The sequence below is a fragment of the Desarmillaria tabescens genome (assembly GCF_030435595.1).
Source record: "Desarmillaria tabescens strain CCBAS 213 chromosome Unknown EV420scaffold_109, whole genome shotgun sequence".
Classification (NCBI taxonomy): Eukaryota; Fungi; Basidiomycota; class Agaricomycetes; order Agaricales; family Physalacriaceae; genus Desarmillaria; species Desarmillaria tabescens.
In genome coordinates, this window is record NW_026848408.1 from 111,146 (window position 1) to 126,244 (window position 15,099).

Below are 15,099 nucleotides of genomic sequence, written 5' to 3' on the forward strand. Positions count from 1 at the left end.
CGATATCTGGCCGTTTTTCGGAAACATAACTGTCGCTATCTTAGGATTTACGGCATTATCAACAACGGTGAAGCTGTTCACGTCTGTCCTTAAATATTAATCAGGGCTCATTGTCGTGTTTAGAGGTATTTCGTTTTCTGATTTGCGCCACCATAAAATTCAGCTGTTGACGGATTTTGCGCAGTTGTAACAAATACGCGCTTTACTCGCCAAATCCTGCTCGTTGTTAGCCAAATCGTCGGTATGCGGCAAGTCCCTTCTTTAGCCTGTGTTGAGAACCTTCCCGCTGATTCCGCGAAGCCCTGTTGACCATGCGTATTTATGCATTGTATACATGCAACATCAGGGTATTAATGTACATGCTCGGGAGCGGAGTGATACACTCTTTGCAGTGTCTTGTGTGCGTTTCTATCTCCGTTTGACGACAATCTTGCCGATTCATTTTTCTCTTCAAAGTGGTCTCTAACGGACCAGAAAAGCGACGATGGAAGGATTCCGGATGTCACATCGGTTTGTCTCGCGTAAACGTGCATTTCTGTTCATCTATTCTGCCGGAGTAATCGCTGACGTTCTTGTTCATTGTAGAGCCATCCGTCAGTCTACGTTTATATCGTCCCTTGGAAGTACACATACTTATCAATTAACCGCCAGGTGTCGCGATCGCATGGGAGGCGCTCTTCATCTACGACTCGATGCTTTTCGCCCTCACCTTTTATACGGCATATAAAAATAGAACAGAAAATATACCTCTTTTGTACCCTCGTTTTTAGAGATGGTACGTCTGCCGCCTCTGATCGCCGAGTTAGCTAACTGATGAGCGGCTGCAATGGCAGGAGTCATTTATTATGCGTCCGTCCCTCCCCTGTACAATCTCGCTTCCTAATAATCAAAGCTTCATTTAGGGCTATGGCGCTAGCCACGCTTTCCAACGTTCTCACCTTCTATGTATGTTCGATCTCTTCACTGATAACGTTTGGATTGATGTGCGAACAGTTAGCAGGGGTAGCTCTTCTACTCTGTTGTATTACCCAGACGCTGACATTGTTAATAAAGCCCTTTCTCAGGGGTGGCCTTTCCTCCTTCGCCAGTAGGTAAGACCGTACACATCCTTTTGTCTTGGCGCAATGTTATTAATATCTTAACGGTACCGTAGCGTATCTGTAACCTTAATGTCCCGGCTCGTGCTCAATCTTCACCAAACAACTGATACGGGCGTTATGTCGGACAATAACGACTCCACACCAGAGGATGTTAGTCATGAGCTGGACACTCTACCTCTTAGTGATTTTGAAGAGTAGTCGTCTGATAATGAGACTGGCTTGGAGGAGTCTGCCGCGTAATTGATTTCAGATCCTTAATATCTATGTTATAATACATCGTACTGATAAATGTTGTACTGTCCCCGTGAGGGGCGTTTGAGCTTGGTTTATTTACCTTTATTCAGTGGAACAACTAATATTATGTTGAATTTCCTCCGGTACCGAGGGATTAATTGATTCTCGTTCTCAGCTGATCGTATCGTTTGCCACAAGGCTGTGGATTCTCATACTTAACACAAAATTTTTCGCCGTCGTCTTTTACTCACGCAAGGGTCGAATATCATACGGAAGAACTTTATCATAATCTTCTTAGCAAGTTTGTATTCGGATAATTTAGAAGTACTTCTTACAACTCAAGTGACCCGTCGGGTCCATTCTCCATGTCATAAGGACATTCAACCTTATCGCAGTCTTTGAAGGCGGCTATAAGTAAGATAAGAAGAGGAAGACGTATCTCCTCAACACACGTGTGAACAGAAATGAAGAATCTTGAAACGATCTATGTTGGAAAACTATGACCGTTGAAATATCCACCACAAAACTCCCTGAAGATAGAATCGGAGGTCTGAGAACGCGCCAATATCTATACGACGACGACGTTGTCTACTTTCCCTGCCGTCCTCCTTTCCTTTGCCAGGCCGCCTATTCTCTTTCTCGGTACCATAACTAAAATACCACGTAAAGAGGACGGCAAACAACGCAAGCGCAAAGAATATGATGCACACGATGTAAGGGATGGTATCTATACGGCCAATTAGACCGAGTTGTTAAAAAAAAACGAGGCACTCGCATCTGGGCGCATACTTCGATTGAAAAATCTGGGCAGCAAAAATACTCGCAATCTGGCCCACGCTATTCTGGAAGGCAACGTAAAGGGAGGCATAGGATGATCCTTTGGTACTCTGGGAACGCCAAGGAAATATCATCGTCTGGTATATTGCGTAGGGTATCGCGGTGAAGAGAATGAGCGTCAGAAGACCTGCATTGTTCCGACACACGGTTGAGACCAATAAAAGTACCGATAAGAACGACGAGAGAAACGAGCATGTACACGGGCCGGGATATTTTGAAGGTATGGTCAGAAATCCCTAGATATCGAAGTTATCAGTATGGAGGTTTGGGTAAGAAGAGAATGCCTTACAAGCAAATGAAAGCGCGGATATGATATATATAGCGGCAGGGGGGATATTAAGCAGCTGAGCATTCGTCGTAGTTGTAAATCCGTAGCCAGCAATAATTGAGGGAAGCCAGAAGGTGTACTGTAGTGGCAGAGGGATTAGTATGCTTAATAGGCTACGACGCAAGATGGAAGGTAATTCACTCCAGCAATACCAGTCTGTTGGCAAAGTAGGATGAAACTGAATCCGTAAGTAAGGGGATCCTTGCACGCGGCCCTAACGTCAGCCCAATTGAAGTTGGCGTCGGATTGGCGGGGTGAGTAGGAGGAAGGCGATCAACTATGAACTTGCCTTCCTCCGAAGTGAGGAACTGCCGGTGACCCTGAGGAGAATCGGGGTAATCAGGGAGAAATAGGAAAATGAAAGCCGTGAGCACGAATCCTATGCAGCCGACTTGAAACAAAGTTAGTTTGGTGTTCAAGGTCACGATGAAATAAAATAACAAACTGATAATGAAAGCCCACTGCCAGCCTGACAGACCATGGCGTCCGTCGATATAGGCAAGGCCGTACGCAATCAGAGCGTCTAGGATATTGCTAAATTGTCCGAGAATAGTGATCATGGCCATGCGGAAGGCCGAGTTCGTCTGGACGGTACCAGAATGTCATTTGAAGGAGAATTCCGGCTGCACATGGGTTGTAATTAGTATTAATGATATGGAGGGAGATTTCCAGGACATAACATACGGAAAAGACCGGCCTCAAAGAGACCGAGAAAAGCACGGGCAGCGTAAAGGCCGCCTTTGTTTGTTGCCGCAGCATGGCAACAAGCAGCTACGGACCTAATGGACAGAGATTATGGCTATCTGGCCACCACAGGCAATATGTTCACATACCACAAGAAAATGATACGACAAAATGTAATCGAGGCGTAGACCACTTTAGAATCAAGTTCGAAGGGACTTCGAACGCCAGGAAAGTACACTAAATGGGTGATGTCAGCATTCTGAACCTCCATCGTGACAGGACTACGTACCGTGAAAATAGTGGACAAGTATCCGTACTCATCCGTAGTCATATGAAGTTGCGTCAGGATATTCGTAGATTTTCCCGTGTTAATGGTCTTGATATACGAGACGATGTTGGAATCCAAGTTCTGTTAAAATACGATTTAGACTGGATCGAACAGCCAGCTGAGAGTCAAGCCTTGAGCAGATATGCCAACATGAGGAGAGGAAGGAGATGCAAGTCAACCTGATCGAAGACAGTTAAGCAACATAAAAGAAGGTGTTATTAGTGGTACTCACTCTTCGTAAAATCTTCTTCGTCTCCGCGAACGTGTACTGCGAAAGTACTTGTTCGTCTGCCACAGCTACTGGGTCCTCGACCTTACCTTCCTTTGAGTCAATACTGTCATTATGCAACGACATCTAGGGGAAGTGGGATATTTGCGTTCAGGGCCTCTGCGCTTTATTTAAAGAAATTCAGATGATCTTCAGGAGAAGGTACCCGCAAGAGTTAAAAACGATTTTCGAGGTAGGGTCGGACGATAAGGAGATAGGATAAGGAGATTATACCCTAGTCAATTAGTGGACGCAGGTCACAGTGAAAGAGATTCAATGCTGAACGTTTGTGAGCGTTAGCTTGGAAACCAGCTTCCACCGTCCGTCGGGCGTGACGGGCCGCATCCCGGAAACTCCGTGTTAGACCCGAGCCCCGAACTTAACTTGGCATTTATTGATGATGATCATCTCTCTTCGAGCACTCAGCCTTAGTTGCCTTCTTTTCTTTACCTCGAGATGGCCCCGTACGACCTCGAATCTTATGGAACAGCAGACCTCCACGATGTACTTGCCAAGCTGACCGTAGCTGAAAAGATTTCTCTGCTTGCGGGGCCAGATTGGTGGACAACGACACCAATCCCGCGCGTCGGTGTGCCTCGTATTAAGTGTTCTGACGGTCCAAATGGAGTGAGGGGTAGTTCGCACTTCTTGGTGAATGATTTTTTCTTTCTTTGTGCCCGGGCACTGACTAGTAAATAGCCTTCTCCAGCACAGTGTATTCCATGCGCAACAGCCCTCGGAGCAACCTTTGACATCAGCCTAATAAACGAAGCGGGAGGATTATTGGCGCGTGAATGTAAGGCAAAGGGGAGTAGTCTCCTCTTGGCACCGACATGTAACATCCAGAGAAATCCGTTGAATGGAAGAGTGAATCTCAACTCTATCTTTCTCGATCAGGACTGATCGACGTTTTGCAGGCTTTTGAAAGTTTCAGCGAAGACCCGTTTCTCTCTGGGATGATTGCCGCTCACTACATAATTGGTCTCCAAAGCAACGGTATCGGCGCTGTCATCAAGCATTTTGGTACACCGCTCTCTGCATTCCAATAAGAGTGATAACAACTGTCTTAGTGTGCAACGACATGGAACATGAGCGACTTTCCGTTGATGTTCGCGTGGGAGAGGCGAGGTACGTTTTATTAGCCTCGTTCATGTCTTATTTCTCAAGCCACAGCATCAAGCCCCCTACGCGAAATATACCTCATGCCTTTCATGCTGGCTCAGAAGATTGCCAACCTTGGGCCGTCATGACCTCTTATAGTCGCGTCAATGGGATCCATTGTGCGTCTCCTTTTCTCTGTATTACTAGCTAATGTAAACTTGTCTTTGTTAGGCTCAGAAAATCATCGACTACTACAGACTATTCTCCGCGAGGAGTGGAGATTCGATGGTATGGTAATGAGCGACTGGTTCGTCAAGTCCTATCGATCTTTCTCATCCACAGCGCAAGACTCAATATCTGTTTTCAGGAGTGGGACCTACTCTACTTCAGAGGCCGTCAACGCTGGACTAGATCTCGAAATGCCTGGACCCACACGCTGGAGAGGGGACCTCATCAATCATCTTATCCATGCCGGTAAAATATCTTTCGACGCTTTATCCTCACGGGCATACGCCATCCTTCAAGTCGTTCAGCGTGCAGTGCGCGCGGACCCGTCTCTTGTCAAGAACAATACACTTCCAGAGCGTCAGCTCGATCCTCCTGATGACATTATCCTCAACAGAAGACTAGCTGCGGAGAGTATAGTTCTACTAAAAAACGATTTTGGAGTCTTGCCCGTCGACATGAAAAAAATAAAGAAGCTTGCAGTCATTGGACCAAACGCCAAGACGAGGACCGTCAGTGGGGGTGGATCAGCATTCTTGCTAAGTAGTTATGTCGTAACGCCCCTTGAGGGAATCGAGGCAGCTCTGCAGGGGACCGATGTCAACGTTGTATATTCACCAGGATGCTATGGTAGACCTCTTGCTGTCTACCTTCACTCTTCTAATTTACTTTCACGCAGCACATCGATATCTTCCTATGCTCGATGGATGGATCAAGACCGCCGATGGCACAGATGGCGTGAGTCATTTATTATATCGACCAAAGGACCAGCTGATCGTAATACTGAAGTGGACTGCGACATTCTACAATTCTGACCCTGATGCCGACACTCCTCCCCTTTCAACATATACTCTCCTCTCGACACGCCTCCGTATCAATGATGAGAAACCTAAAGGCACGATCTAATCAATAGTTGTTATGGGTGTTACTGATGATTATTTGTAGGTTTGGCGGAGCATTTCTACATCATACTCCGTGGATACATCACTGCGCAAGAGAGCGGTCCCTTCGAACTGGGAATATCGCTAGTTGGACGCGCGACCGTGAGTCTCGATGGAAAACTGATCGTGGATAACGGCATGGACCGCCCCCAAACTCCCGGCGATAGTTTCTATGGCAAGTTTCGTTCTGAAAGCGAATACACCGTTGTTGACCATTTCCAAAGGACTAGGAACCATTGAAGAGACTGCCACTGTGGACCTCGTTAAAGGAAAGACGTATGAAATTCTTGTAAAATACACTAATGTTTGTTTCCACCTTTGGTACTGGTTCACACCACTGATTACGATTCCCCGTGGAAGACGCCGCTTCCCGTCTCTTCTGACCAAGGGGAAGCGAAACAGCCTCCGCTCATGATGGCTGCCCTTCGTGTCTCTGGTGTGCCGAAAATTGACCCTACCATAGCACTCGATGATGCCGTGACCATCGCCCGCGATGCCGATGCTGTGATATGCGTTATTGGAACCAATATGGACTGGGAAGCCGAGGCAAGCGATCGAAAAGGGTTGGAGCTACCTGGACTCACAGATGAACTCGTGCGGCGATTGCTTGACGCGAACCAAAATACAGTTGTGGTCAATCAATCCGTAAGATTTCGTCAGCGTTCCCCTTCACGCTCAATTTTACTCAATACAGCTGTATAGGGCTCTACAGTGGCGTTCCCTTGGGTGGACAAGGCAAGCACTGTAGTACAGGCATGGTTTGCCGGAAATGAATGCGGTGGGTAGACTCGTACTTCAGTATCGCTACTTGTTTTCTTACAAAGAAAATAGGAAATGCCCTTGCGGATGTCATCTTTGGCAAAGTCAATCCCGCTGGCCGGTTACCTCTCACGTTCCCCAAGTGTATCGAGGACTGTACAGCGCATCTCAACTGGGGCGCTGAGAGTGGAAGAGTGACATACGGTGAAGGTATCTTTGTGAGTTGATCGCATTCATCTAGCCTATGGCTTCAGCAAAAAAAGTTGAATAATATTGTTCAAGGTCGGGTACCGTGGGTACGAAGAAACTAAGCGAAGACCAACGTTCTATTTCGGCCATGGACTGAGCTACACCACATTCGGTTCGTCTGAATTCCCACCTTGGACCCCGCTGACTAGGAATCCTTTTGACAGAATGGTCGCCGCTTGAAGTTAAACTTACCGGTGCTTCGACTGAAATCAGTGCCGCAGCTAAGCTTACTGTTACTAACACGGGGTCGCGACCTGGATCCGACGTTGTCCAGTTATACGTTATCGACAAAGTGTGCTCTTACCGACGACCCAAGCGCGAACTCAAAGGGTTTGCCAAGACTGAGATACTCTCTCCCGGCCAGTCACAAGAATTGGAGATCACGCTAGACAAAATGGCGTTCTCATTCTATAATGATGCGCGAATGGCTTGGGTGGTGGAGAAGGGATTATTCAGTATCTGTGCTTCTAGAAGTGCCAATGAGGCGGACGTTATGAGTGTTGCGGAGGTGTTGGTTGACGAAGACCTCATTTGGAGTGGTATTTAAGTGTTAGCCATGATATATGCAATAGTGAAGGAAGGAAATTGAAACCAATGTAATTCTAGAGATAAATTCACAAGGGGGGAAATCATGATGCTGTTCTGATAAAGAGTCTTGTGGATGAGCTTGCTTCGACGTCGTAATCATTATCTGCGTTTTACGGACGACAAGTTCAGCGCACCTTTAGATCCCCAATCTTTTAATTGGTCATGGATTACAACGCTGCATGTCAGTCCACGTCTGCAGTGCGTGGGTCCATCCCCCTCAGTGCTCGCAGATTCATCACACCGCCAGCAACCGAACTCAATGCATGCCCATAAAAGAATGCTGCTCTCGACAAAACGATCTGCTCCACCAGGCCACGAAAATCGGTAAGCATCAGTGCCCACGATAACTCACTGCGCCGATCAGAAATGGTGAGGAGATCATCCATGAAGACTGCGCCTTTTTTACGGAATTCTTCCAAGACTTTTTTATCCCGCTCGTCCGTTGCAACATAGAACCTGATACCCATCAGTTAACGATATGATTTGACCGAGTAAGAAAAATGCACACCAGTCTCCTGCTAATGGTGCCTTGTTCTTGAGAATTTCCATGTCTGGTTTAATTTGTAGCCGCGATGCTGGGACATCGCAGGTCTTCAATGTCTCTTCCCCCTTTCTCAGTGCCCCAATGAAGTCTACACCTTCCTTCAAATGGTTCTTGACCCTAGCCATATGTTCTTTTGGGACCTTCTCCATTACCAAGTTGTGCCTCACAACTGGGCATTGTGAGCATTAATTTTGATAGCAAAAACAATGTCTCACAGTCACCACGACGTATATGCGCTGCCATCCAGAGTCTCCCCTCGGTGAACATGTACATGCGTTCAACCATTGCATCTGCAAGAGCTAAGACAGCATCAATCCTGCGGACATCATCTAGCACCAAACCGACGAACTGATCCAAAGCGGCACGCGATGCAAATCGCATAGATCCCTAGATGGAAAATGAGATATTTCAAGACAGGAGAATCATGGTGAGCATACCGGCTTTCGTCCATGATGGACCTCCCCAGCGAGCAGTACGACTTCTTCCTTACGTCCTCCAAAATCATTCTTGAATCCACGTAAGTTCTTTCGAGGAGTGATCTGTCGTATGGGATCTATTACTGCCTTGCTGTACTCCATCCCTAGCCTTGATAGGTATCAGTCAATGCTCCTTTGGTGCGGTGTGAGGATAACTCACAAGGGCTTGAAAGTATGTACCACTTCCCATCCGTTGTCAATGATTACCCTCTCGAGATCTTCGTCGCTCAAGATACCCAATAGTTCCCGTGCTTTATCCCAATCTAGCAGAACTTGATCATCCGGGAGAGCATCCTTCAGTGTCCTATAAATCCCTCCTTCCTCCACATCCGAAATGTTCGCCTCTTCGGTCTTTGTCACCACTTCATCGACCCTCACAGTTTCGGGCGGGTCGTACCACCCATTTTCAATGACATACAAACTCTGGAATCTTACCGTGAGTATACTCTTTGTCGAATGGGTAGGATACTCTCTGCCATTGACCGTCGGAAGCTTCGGCATCGCTGTCCTGACCATGAAGGCGAAGATATTCAGATACGGTAATGACTGGGTGCGACTGACGAAGGTGAGTAATATTAATCATCAGATTTATGGGCAGAACCCAGGCCATCTGCTGGTCTATTGGAAGACCGAGCCATTCGTTGCTTCTCAATACATCCCTGTAAGCATGAGATTAGTCACTGTAGCGATTGATTTCAATAAAGGCCTCTCACCCTTTGTTAACCATCACAGCATAGTCGGAGCACACTTGCCTGTAGCCATGCTTAAGCACGGAGAAACAGCACAGAGGAGGCACTCACATATCGTACTCGCAACTACGCGCATAAACGAACGATGGAAGGACAAGTGTTCGGCGAAGAAGCTTTGCTTGCAACAATGCCGAGTCAATGATAAATCGTATCTGCTCCTAAGTTAGCACGGATAAAGAATCCGAGGTTGCCACGTGCATTATTCCAGCCAAGACCCAAACTCCAATCTCTTGCAAAGTACCCGTCCGTAGTGGGACACGAGTTCCCTTAGCTCTTCAATATTCGTCAGACGCTCTGGATCAGCAGGCGGCCAAGAGATATCCTTTATAGGGAAAGATTCATTTTCGCTGATGTGCGTCGGTTTGGCACCGTTGGTCGAGCTACTGGGACCGAGCGCCGCAGTTTTGTGATTGATGAACGGAGAAGTGGTAGGGTGACCAATCCGGGTATCCACTAACAACCATCCCTTGTCTATTGCAAAGGAGTATGGTGAATGATGTGAAGTATGCCTACTCCCCACGAGTAAAGCAAATAAAATGAACAGAACTGTGAACGTTCGCAGGGGTAAACGTCGAAAAGCGGGCCTGGGAGTTTTGAACAGGAGCTGGAAGATGCATAGCTGGTCAGGGAGGAGGATACTACGCGAAGTTGTGCCATAAAAGTACACTCCATGTAGCTCCACAGGAGCGGTGCTTTAGGCCAAAACATTAAGTCTAAGACAATACAGGTCCGTAGGACAAAGAGCATGATTGATGAACTACGATACTGCTCAGATGAGAGCCACAGTGATGATCGAGAAGGGATTCCATTTAGTACGCTCCATTTAAGTCTCCATCATACGAGGTAATTGAGTCGGCGGGCTGAGAAGATTGAAGCTGCCGAGTCTGTGCACTGATCCCGGGAATATCAAGGTTCAGGCTAAGGCGATATATACCAGGAATATCGATATTGGCCAAACCTGGAATGATGGATCGAGGGAGTGAGGCACCACAAAGAGCATGACAAGAGCCAGAGGGAGCAAGCTGCAAAGGCGACGCCTTGTTACAACAACCCGAAAAGACGTCAGGATAGGCAGATACAAGACCTAGTGTCAATGAAACTTCTCAGAGTCGAGACTCCTTACAACGATGGACACGGCGTTATGGTTTGAGAGGCAGAACATGTGGTACCCAGTAACAAGCCGGTTTTCCGTTTTTGGTCATCACCGCTCAGTTTTGGCGGAAGTGAATACAGTCAGGGCCGTCAATATTCATTATCTATGCCTTGGACCGAAGCAGAACATTCCGGTAGTAGGCTAGGCGCGACAGTACAGATTATCAGCCGAAGGTAATCCCGAGGAAGGTCGACATTTGAAGGTCACAGCTCTTGAATACTTGGGTATACCAAGTTGGGTCCAAAATGAATCTCATACTGAACAGGCACTACCCAACTGTACTTGCAAGGGCCGGAAATATTTGTCAGTATATAACGTGCGAGTAACCAAGCCTGTCAGGAACATCAAAAGAATGCATAAAACAAAATGCTCGCTGCCCGGCAGCCTCGCCATCAACTTGCATTACTTATGCACGAATGCAGAATGGCACCTCTTCCGCCTCACCCCACGCTGCCAGGGCTACTGGAATCTCGATAGAGGCTTTCTCACCCGTACATTGTCCCAAGTGAGCGTAGAATCGAGGCTCAGGTCGGAATGATGAACCTGATCAGGATCTACAATATAACGATGGCTTCCTGTTCATTGCACTGCGTTAAATCTGCAAGGAACGAAATGGATAAGGGATGTATGATCGGGTAACCAAAGGCACTCACCTGCGGCGACGCCCGGCTTGAAATCACTTCAATGAAACATGAGATGGTGACCATGGTCTTGCTACGGACGCTGACGGGGCTGGGATTAGGATGAGCAACCGCTGAAGGCAGCCGAACTCAGACAGAAGATGTCCCCGAAAGATCTGACCATCCAGCACGACAACTCTCCAGTATAGAACGCTCGCCCATTACCTGGAGCATCGCCGAATAGGTGAGAGGCATCCTTGTCGACTTGAACAGGAAGGTCAGCAAAGTAGTAAAGAAATTCAGATTACTTACATCCAATGCATCTATCTCATCCGTTGGATCGCCCAATTGCGCTTGTCTCTTCGTGCAAAGGGCGATGATAGGAGGCCGCAATATCCGCTATGATGCGATCTACTACGCCAGAAAAGTTTTGGTCGTTCATTCCCTCGCGCTCAATCAAGCGATCCGCTATGACGGCAAAGGAAAATCGCAGCCAAGCCGTACACAAGCCAGCAGGGCATAAAACAACCATATATGATGTGAAACTTTTCCATCACAGTCAATGTAGAAGACAGGCGTCCCAGGTTGGTAACGCACGAGTCAGATTCAGAAAAACGATACTGCCATGTCTCCGTTGGAATGTCAATCGAGCGCCGGGCGTCGATTAGGTGTTCTGGGGTGTCTCCAGTAGCTCCTCTATCCCAAACGACTTGATCGTTATCATTTACGTCTAGAATGAAGCCATATCGTAGAAGCAGCTGAGCGTTGCTGAGGGTTTCGCCATATGTGTTGAACACTTCCCCGTGGGCTGGAATGTGTGTGTTGCTGACATTTCAAAATGATCCTCAAGATCCTCTGACCCGGTGAAGGCTCATCGTCGTGAGCACATTCCTTCAGGGAACCACATTCAGGGCAGACATCATATTCGCTCTGTATCATGGTAAGGCAGAAGAAAAAAAGGTATAAGAGGTTCATACCTCAAGATGTACATGATTTTCTTGAGAATGATTGAAGCTAGGGCAACAGATCAGAAAAAGACCGTCAAGAGCACAGGAAACGGCATACGCATCTGCGATAGGCACCATTGAAAGCCCGTGATACGCATCGACAAGGAAGGCTCTGGATGAGACTAGCGAATACGCATGATAAAATCCATGTGAAGAACACTTGGCGGTGGATGAGCCTCGGAAGTACGCTTTGAACACGGGCTCTGCCACTTCACTGTAGTATTGGTGTAATTCATCCTTTTGACATCATTTCAGTGAAATCCGCGCAACAGAGAACCCTGCACACCAGGCGAGTAAGGCCATCCACACGCGCCAGTAGGTCCTTTTCCACCTCAGTCCCCTTTAACCACTTTAAAGCGTGTTTTCTATCCGTAGAATCCATGAAATGGTCATCTGTTTGCCACAGAATGGGAATGTCCACGATTTGTGTAGGAAGTGATTGCAGATAGCCATGCCACCGAGATGATGCGCCTTTCGTTCTACTACACGTCACCAAACAGAGCTAACGAGCAGGACTAAGCAACGCACAGTTCAATGTATAAAGCAAGCGCCAATGACAACTGGGCTTCATGTCCAACAGGGCTGGGGACGACGGCCGACGAAACAGAGGACGATTTCCGAAAGAATAGCATCTTTTGGAATATGCACCACTGTCCACAGATAATAGTGAGCAGCTGCAACTGTATATAGTCCGATAGGTATTCACCTGAAGAAAAGGGTGCAATCTCCTTGTCGTTAGAACGAACGCTGATGCTTTCATCGTGGCAAACAACACGCAGCCGTGGATCAATTGTTATACCGCAAGTTGAACACCATTCGAGCAGTGCGGATATCTTGTCCGGATGTCCCATAAACTGAGGTAGAATGCAGGCATAAAAAGGATTGAAGTTCGATGAGGTAATGGTAGTGCTAAAACAAGTTCGAATTGGGTAAGATGGCAGGCATTACAGAAATTTACTATTTCGCTGGTAAATACTAAGTATTGAACTTCCCCTTGGACTCTACTCTGGGGAAATTTCCAACTCCTTTATTCCGAGCCGACTATACTGCTGGGTTCACCTATCCCAGTATTCTCTGTCTGAGCCTCAAGATCGCATACATCTCCCCCAGTGCTATTCCCTGTCGAAGAAGCATCGCTCCAAGAGTCATCCGGTCGCGCGTGTCCTGCCGCGATGCGCCCGACAAGAAGCGTCGGCGCAACACCCTACATGGCAGGTCTATTCGATGTCGACGGAACGTAAGAATATTTGCTCACCCTTGCAAATGCCGCAACCGAGTCCCAGTAGACTAATGCCGAATTCGAGCTGTCGTGAGCAAAAAGGCCTAGATATAGGATCAAGGATGCCGAATAGAGAAGTGAGGATTCAACAAGGACTTCTATGACACGGTAGTATATTCCAATACCACCATGAGCCCGTCCTAGTACAGTCCAAATGCGATAGAGAATAGAAAAGGTGCACCATAACGTCGTCGCTAGAATCAAACACGAGTATAGATTCACACCAAGTCTATAGTCCGTTGCGTTGATGAATCGTTTTAGTACATCGATCATTTTGAAACCTAGATCAAATCTGATATCAGTCGAAATGATGGCAGATCTGGGTTATTACAAGTACCAATTCCAGACAGCAGGAAAAATATAGGGAACACGACGACAACCCAGCGCTGTCCCCACACCATCCAGCAACGCCAAATCTGAATTTGGATAGTAGTGAGCTGACGGGAACTTTCTGCAAAGAACGTCCCATACCGTGGTAAAGTCGGCAAGGATTACAGAGACAATAGCTGTTATACCCGTCGCTAGTGTTGTTGTGGCAGGACCATTCACTGCCAGAAATACGGCCCCGAGACTCTTTCCATTGACCGTGAATGCAGAGCGTCCAATGGACCAGATGAGGGTGAAATCGATCGTGGCCAAGACATAAAGGGATATAATGACCATGATCATGATCTTGCTGGGATGTATGTTTCCACTAGTATCTGTACCATCCAAGTTAGCTTTGAATACTACAGTGATAACGTCCACTCACAGATATACCCACAAGGTGACAGCGATGATTCCAGTGTATAAGCCTACATATGTGTGTATCCGGGAATATGACATGGAAACCCGAAATTTGAGAGGAATTGCGCACCATGCAACAGGGCATAGAGCACCTCCAAGTTTAATTCTGTATTAAAGTCTTTGAGCATTGACACTTTATTATCGTCGATCGTCAAGGTATGAGCAACCATTGTCCGTGTTGGAAAGGACAAGCGCACTGATAGCGGCTGGTGAGGACAACAGAGTTAATCAATCTCGTTAAATAGACTCACGCCCCGATATAATTGTGGACATGTGTAAAGATCTCACAAGTATGATCTCACTGTGTTCATCGAGAAGAAGAATACAAATCACGAGAACTGAGCCGTGGAGAGATGAACGGTATCCAAGGTGTAACAAGGAACCGACTTGCTACTTCTGAAATTCGTGATCATGGAAGAGGTGATTGGCGCTGGCGATGATTACAAGCCATGAACGATGAATGGGAGGAAGTACTTTGGCGCTACTCATGCAGGAGTGTAGCCTAACTGGATATTCCGGACTGGATATGGTCACTAGTTGCATAACGGTTGCAATTGGGTGAGCTCCAGATGTAGGCGACGTCAGGAGTTGTTGTCCTATATACAGATTTTAATAGACGAAGCATGAAACAAATATTGCATACCATCACTGGGCAATAGCAACCGAGAATTCCGTGAAAACAGATACTGGTGCACTTCAGTCTACCAGTTGCGATTGGATATATCTTGAAAGTGATGACTTGGTTCCATCATTTAGCATCACACATCACACAAGATAATATCCAGGAGATGAGCCTGATGAGGGCGATCGGGTATACGGTTCCATGTGAGGCAGGGTAGACGA

General features: G+C 47.0%; 5 protein-coding genes across 5 annotated transcripts; 2 read left to right on the forward strand and 3 right to left on the reverse strand.

Moving 5' to 3' along the window:
* Positions 1–678: 678 nt before the first annotated feature.
* EV420DRAFT_1588018 (uncharacterized protein) lies at positions 679–1,475 on the forward strand. Its single transcript, XM_060474853.1, has 4 exons — positions 679–762; positions 893–1,002; positions 1,054–1,091; positions 1,154–1,475. Exons 1-4 carry the CDS (start codon positions 693–695, stop codon positions 1,296–1,298), a joined length of 363 nt encoding a protein of 120 aa, XP_060322619.1. The 5' UTR covers positions 679–692; the 3' UTR covers positions 1,299–1,475.
* A 248-nt stretch (positions 1,476–1,723) lies between these two features.
* Positions 1,724–4,081, reverse strand: EV420DRAFT_1588020 (MFS general substrate transporter). The gene is given in 13 exon segments (XM_060474854.1): positions 1,724–1,961; positions 1,981–2,061; positions 2,110–2,298; positions 2,318–2,407; positions 2,461–2,578; positions 2,641–2,713; positions 2,785–2,890; positions 2,945–3,033; positions 3,095–3,122; positions 3,184–3,278; positions 3,329–3,420; positions 3,473–3,592; positions 3,744–4,081. The coding sequence occupies 13 exon segments, from the start codon at positions 3,864–3,866 to the stop codon at positions 1,903–1,905; spliced, it is 1,263 nt and encodes a 420-aa protein (XP_060322620.1). The 5' UTR covers positions 3,867–4,081; the 3' UTR covers positions 1,724–1,902.
* A 103-nt stretch (positions 4,082–4,184) lies between these two features.
* EV420DRAFT_1753471 (glycoside hydrolase family 3 protein) lies at positions 4,185–7,601 on the forward strand (the record flags this gene model as incomplete). Its single annotated transcript, XM_060480454.1, has 16 exons — positions 4,185–4,430; positions 4,479–4,646; positions 4,697–4,802; positions 4,850–4,907; positions 4,953–5,059; positions 5,112–5,187; positions 5,248–5,735; positions 5,785–5,843; positions 5,895–6,000; positions 6,051–6,221; positions 6,271–6,350; positions 6,407–6,691; positions 6,749–6,824; positions 6,878–7,023; positions 7,088–7,166; positions 7,204–7,601. The coding sequence occupies exons 1-16, from the start codon at positions 4,236–4,238 to the stop codon at positions 7,599–7,601; spliced, it is 2,598 nt and encodes an 865-aa protein (XP_060322621.1). The 5' UTR covers positions 4,185–4,235.
* A 223-nt stretch (positions 7,602–7,824) lies between these two features.
* EV420DRAFT_1667476 (uncharacterized protein) lies at positions 7,825–13,109 on the reverse strand (the record flags this gene model as incomplete). The annotated part of the gene is made up of 17 exons (XM_060478999.1): positions 12,898–13,109; positions 12,720–12,841; positions 12,478–12,670; positions 12,250–12,428; positions 12,162–12,198; positions 12,045–12,114; positions 11,782–11,992; positions 9,653–10,103; positions 9,463–9,563; positions 9,376–9,414; positions 9,264–9,321; positions 9,132–9,218; positions 8,823–9,085; positions 8,624–8,771; positions 8,402–8,573; positions 8,151–8,355; positions 7,825–8,098 (listed from the first exon to the last, which is right to left on the reverse strand). Exons 1-17 carry the CDS (start codon positions 12,949–12,951, stop codon positions 7,825–7,827), a joined length of 2,664 nt encoding a protein of 887 aa, XP_060322622.1. The 5' UTR covers positions 12,952–13,109.
* Positions 13,110–13,218: 109 nt separating this feature from the next.
* EV420DRAFT_1651969 (uncharacterized protein) lies at positions 13,219–14,426 on the reverse strand (the record flags this gene model as incomplete). Its single annotated transcript, XM_060478602.1, has 6 exons — positions 13,219–13,395; positions 13,447–13,751; positions 13,808–13,886; positions 13,942–14,164; positions 14,222–14,264; positions 14,327–14,426. 6 exons carry the CDS (start codon positions 14,424–14,426, stop codon positions 13,219–13,221), a joined length of 927 nt encoding a protein of 308 aa, XP_060322623.1.
* Between the last annotated feature and the right edge of the window lie 673 nt (positions 14,427–15,099).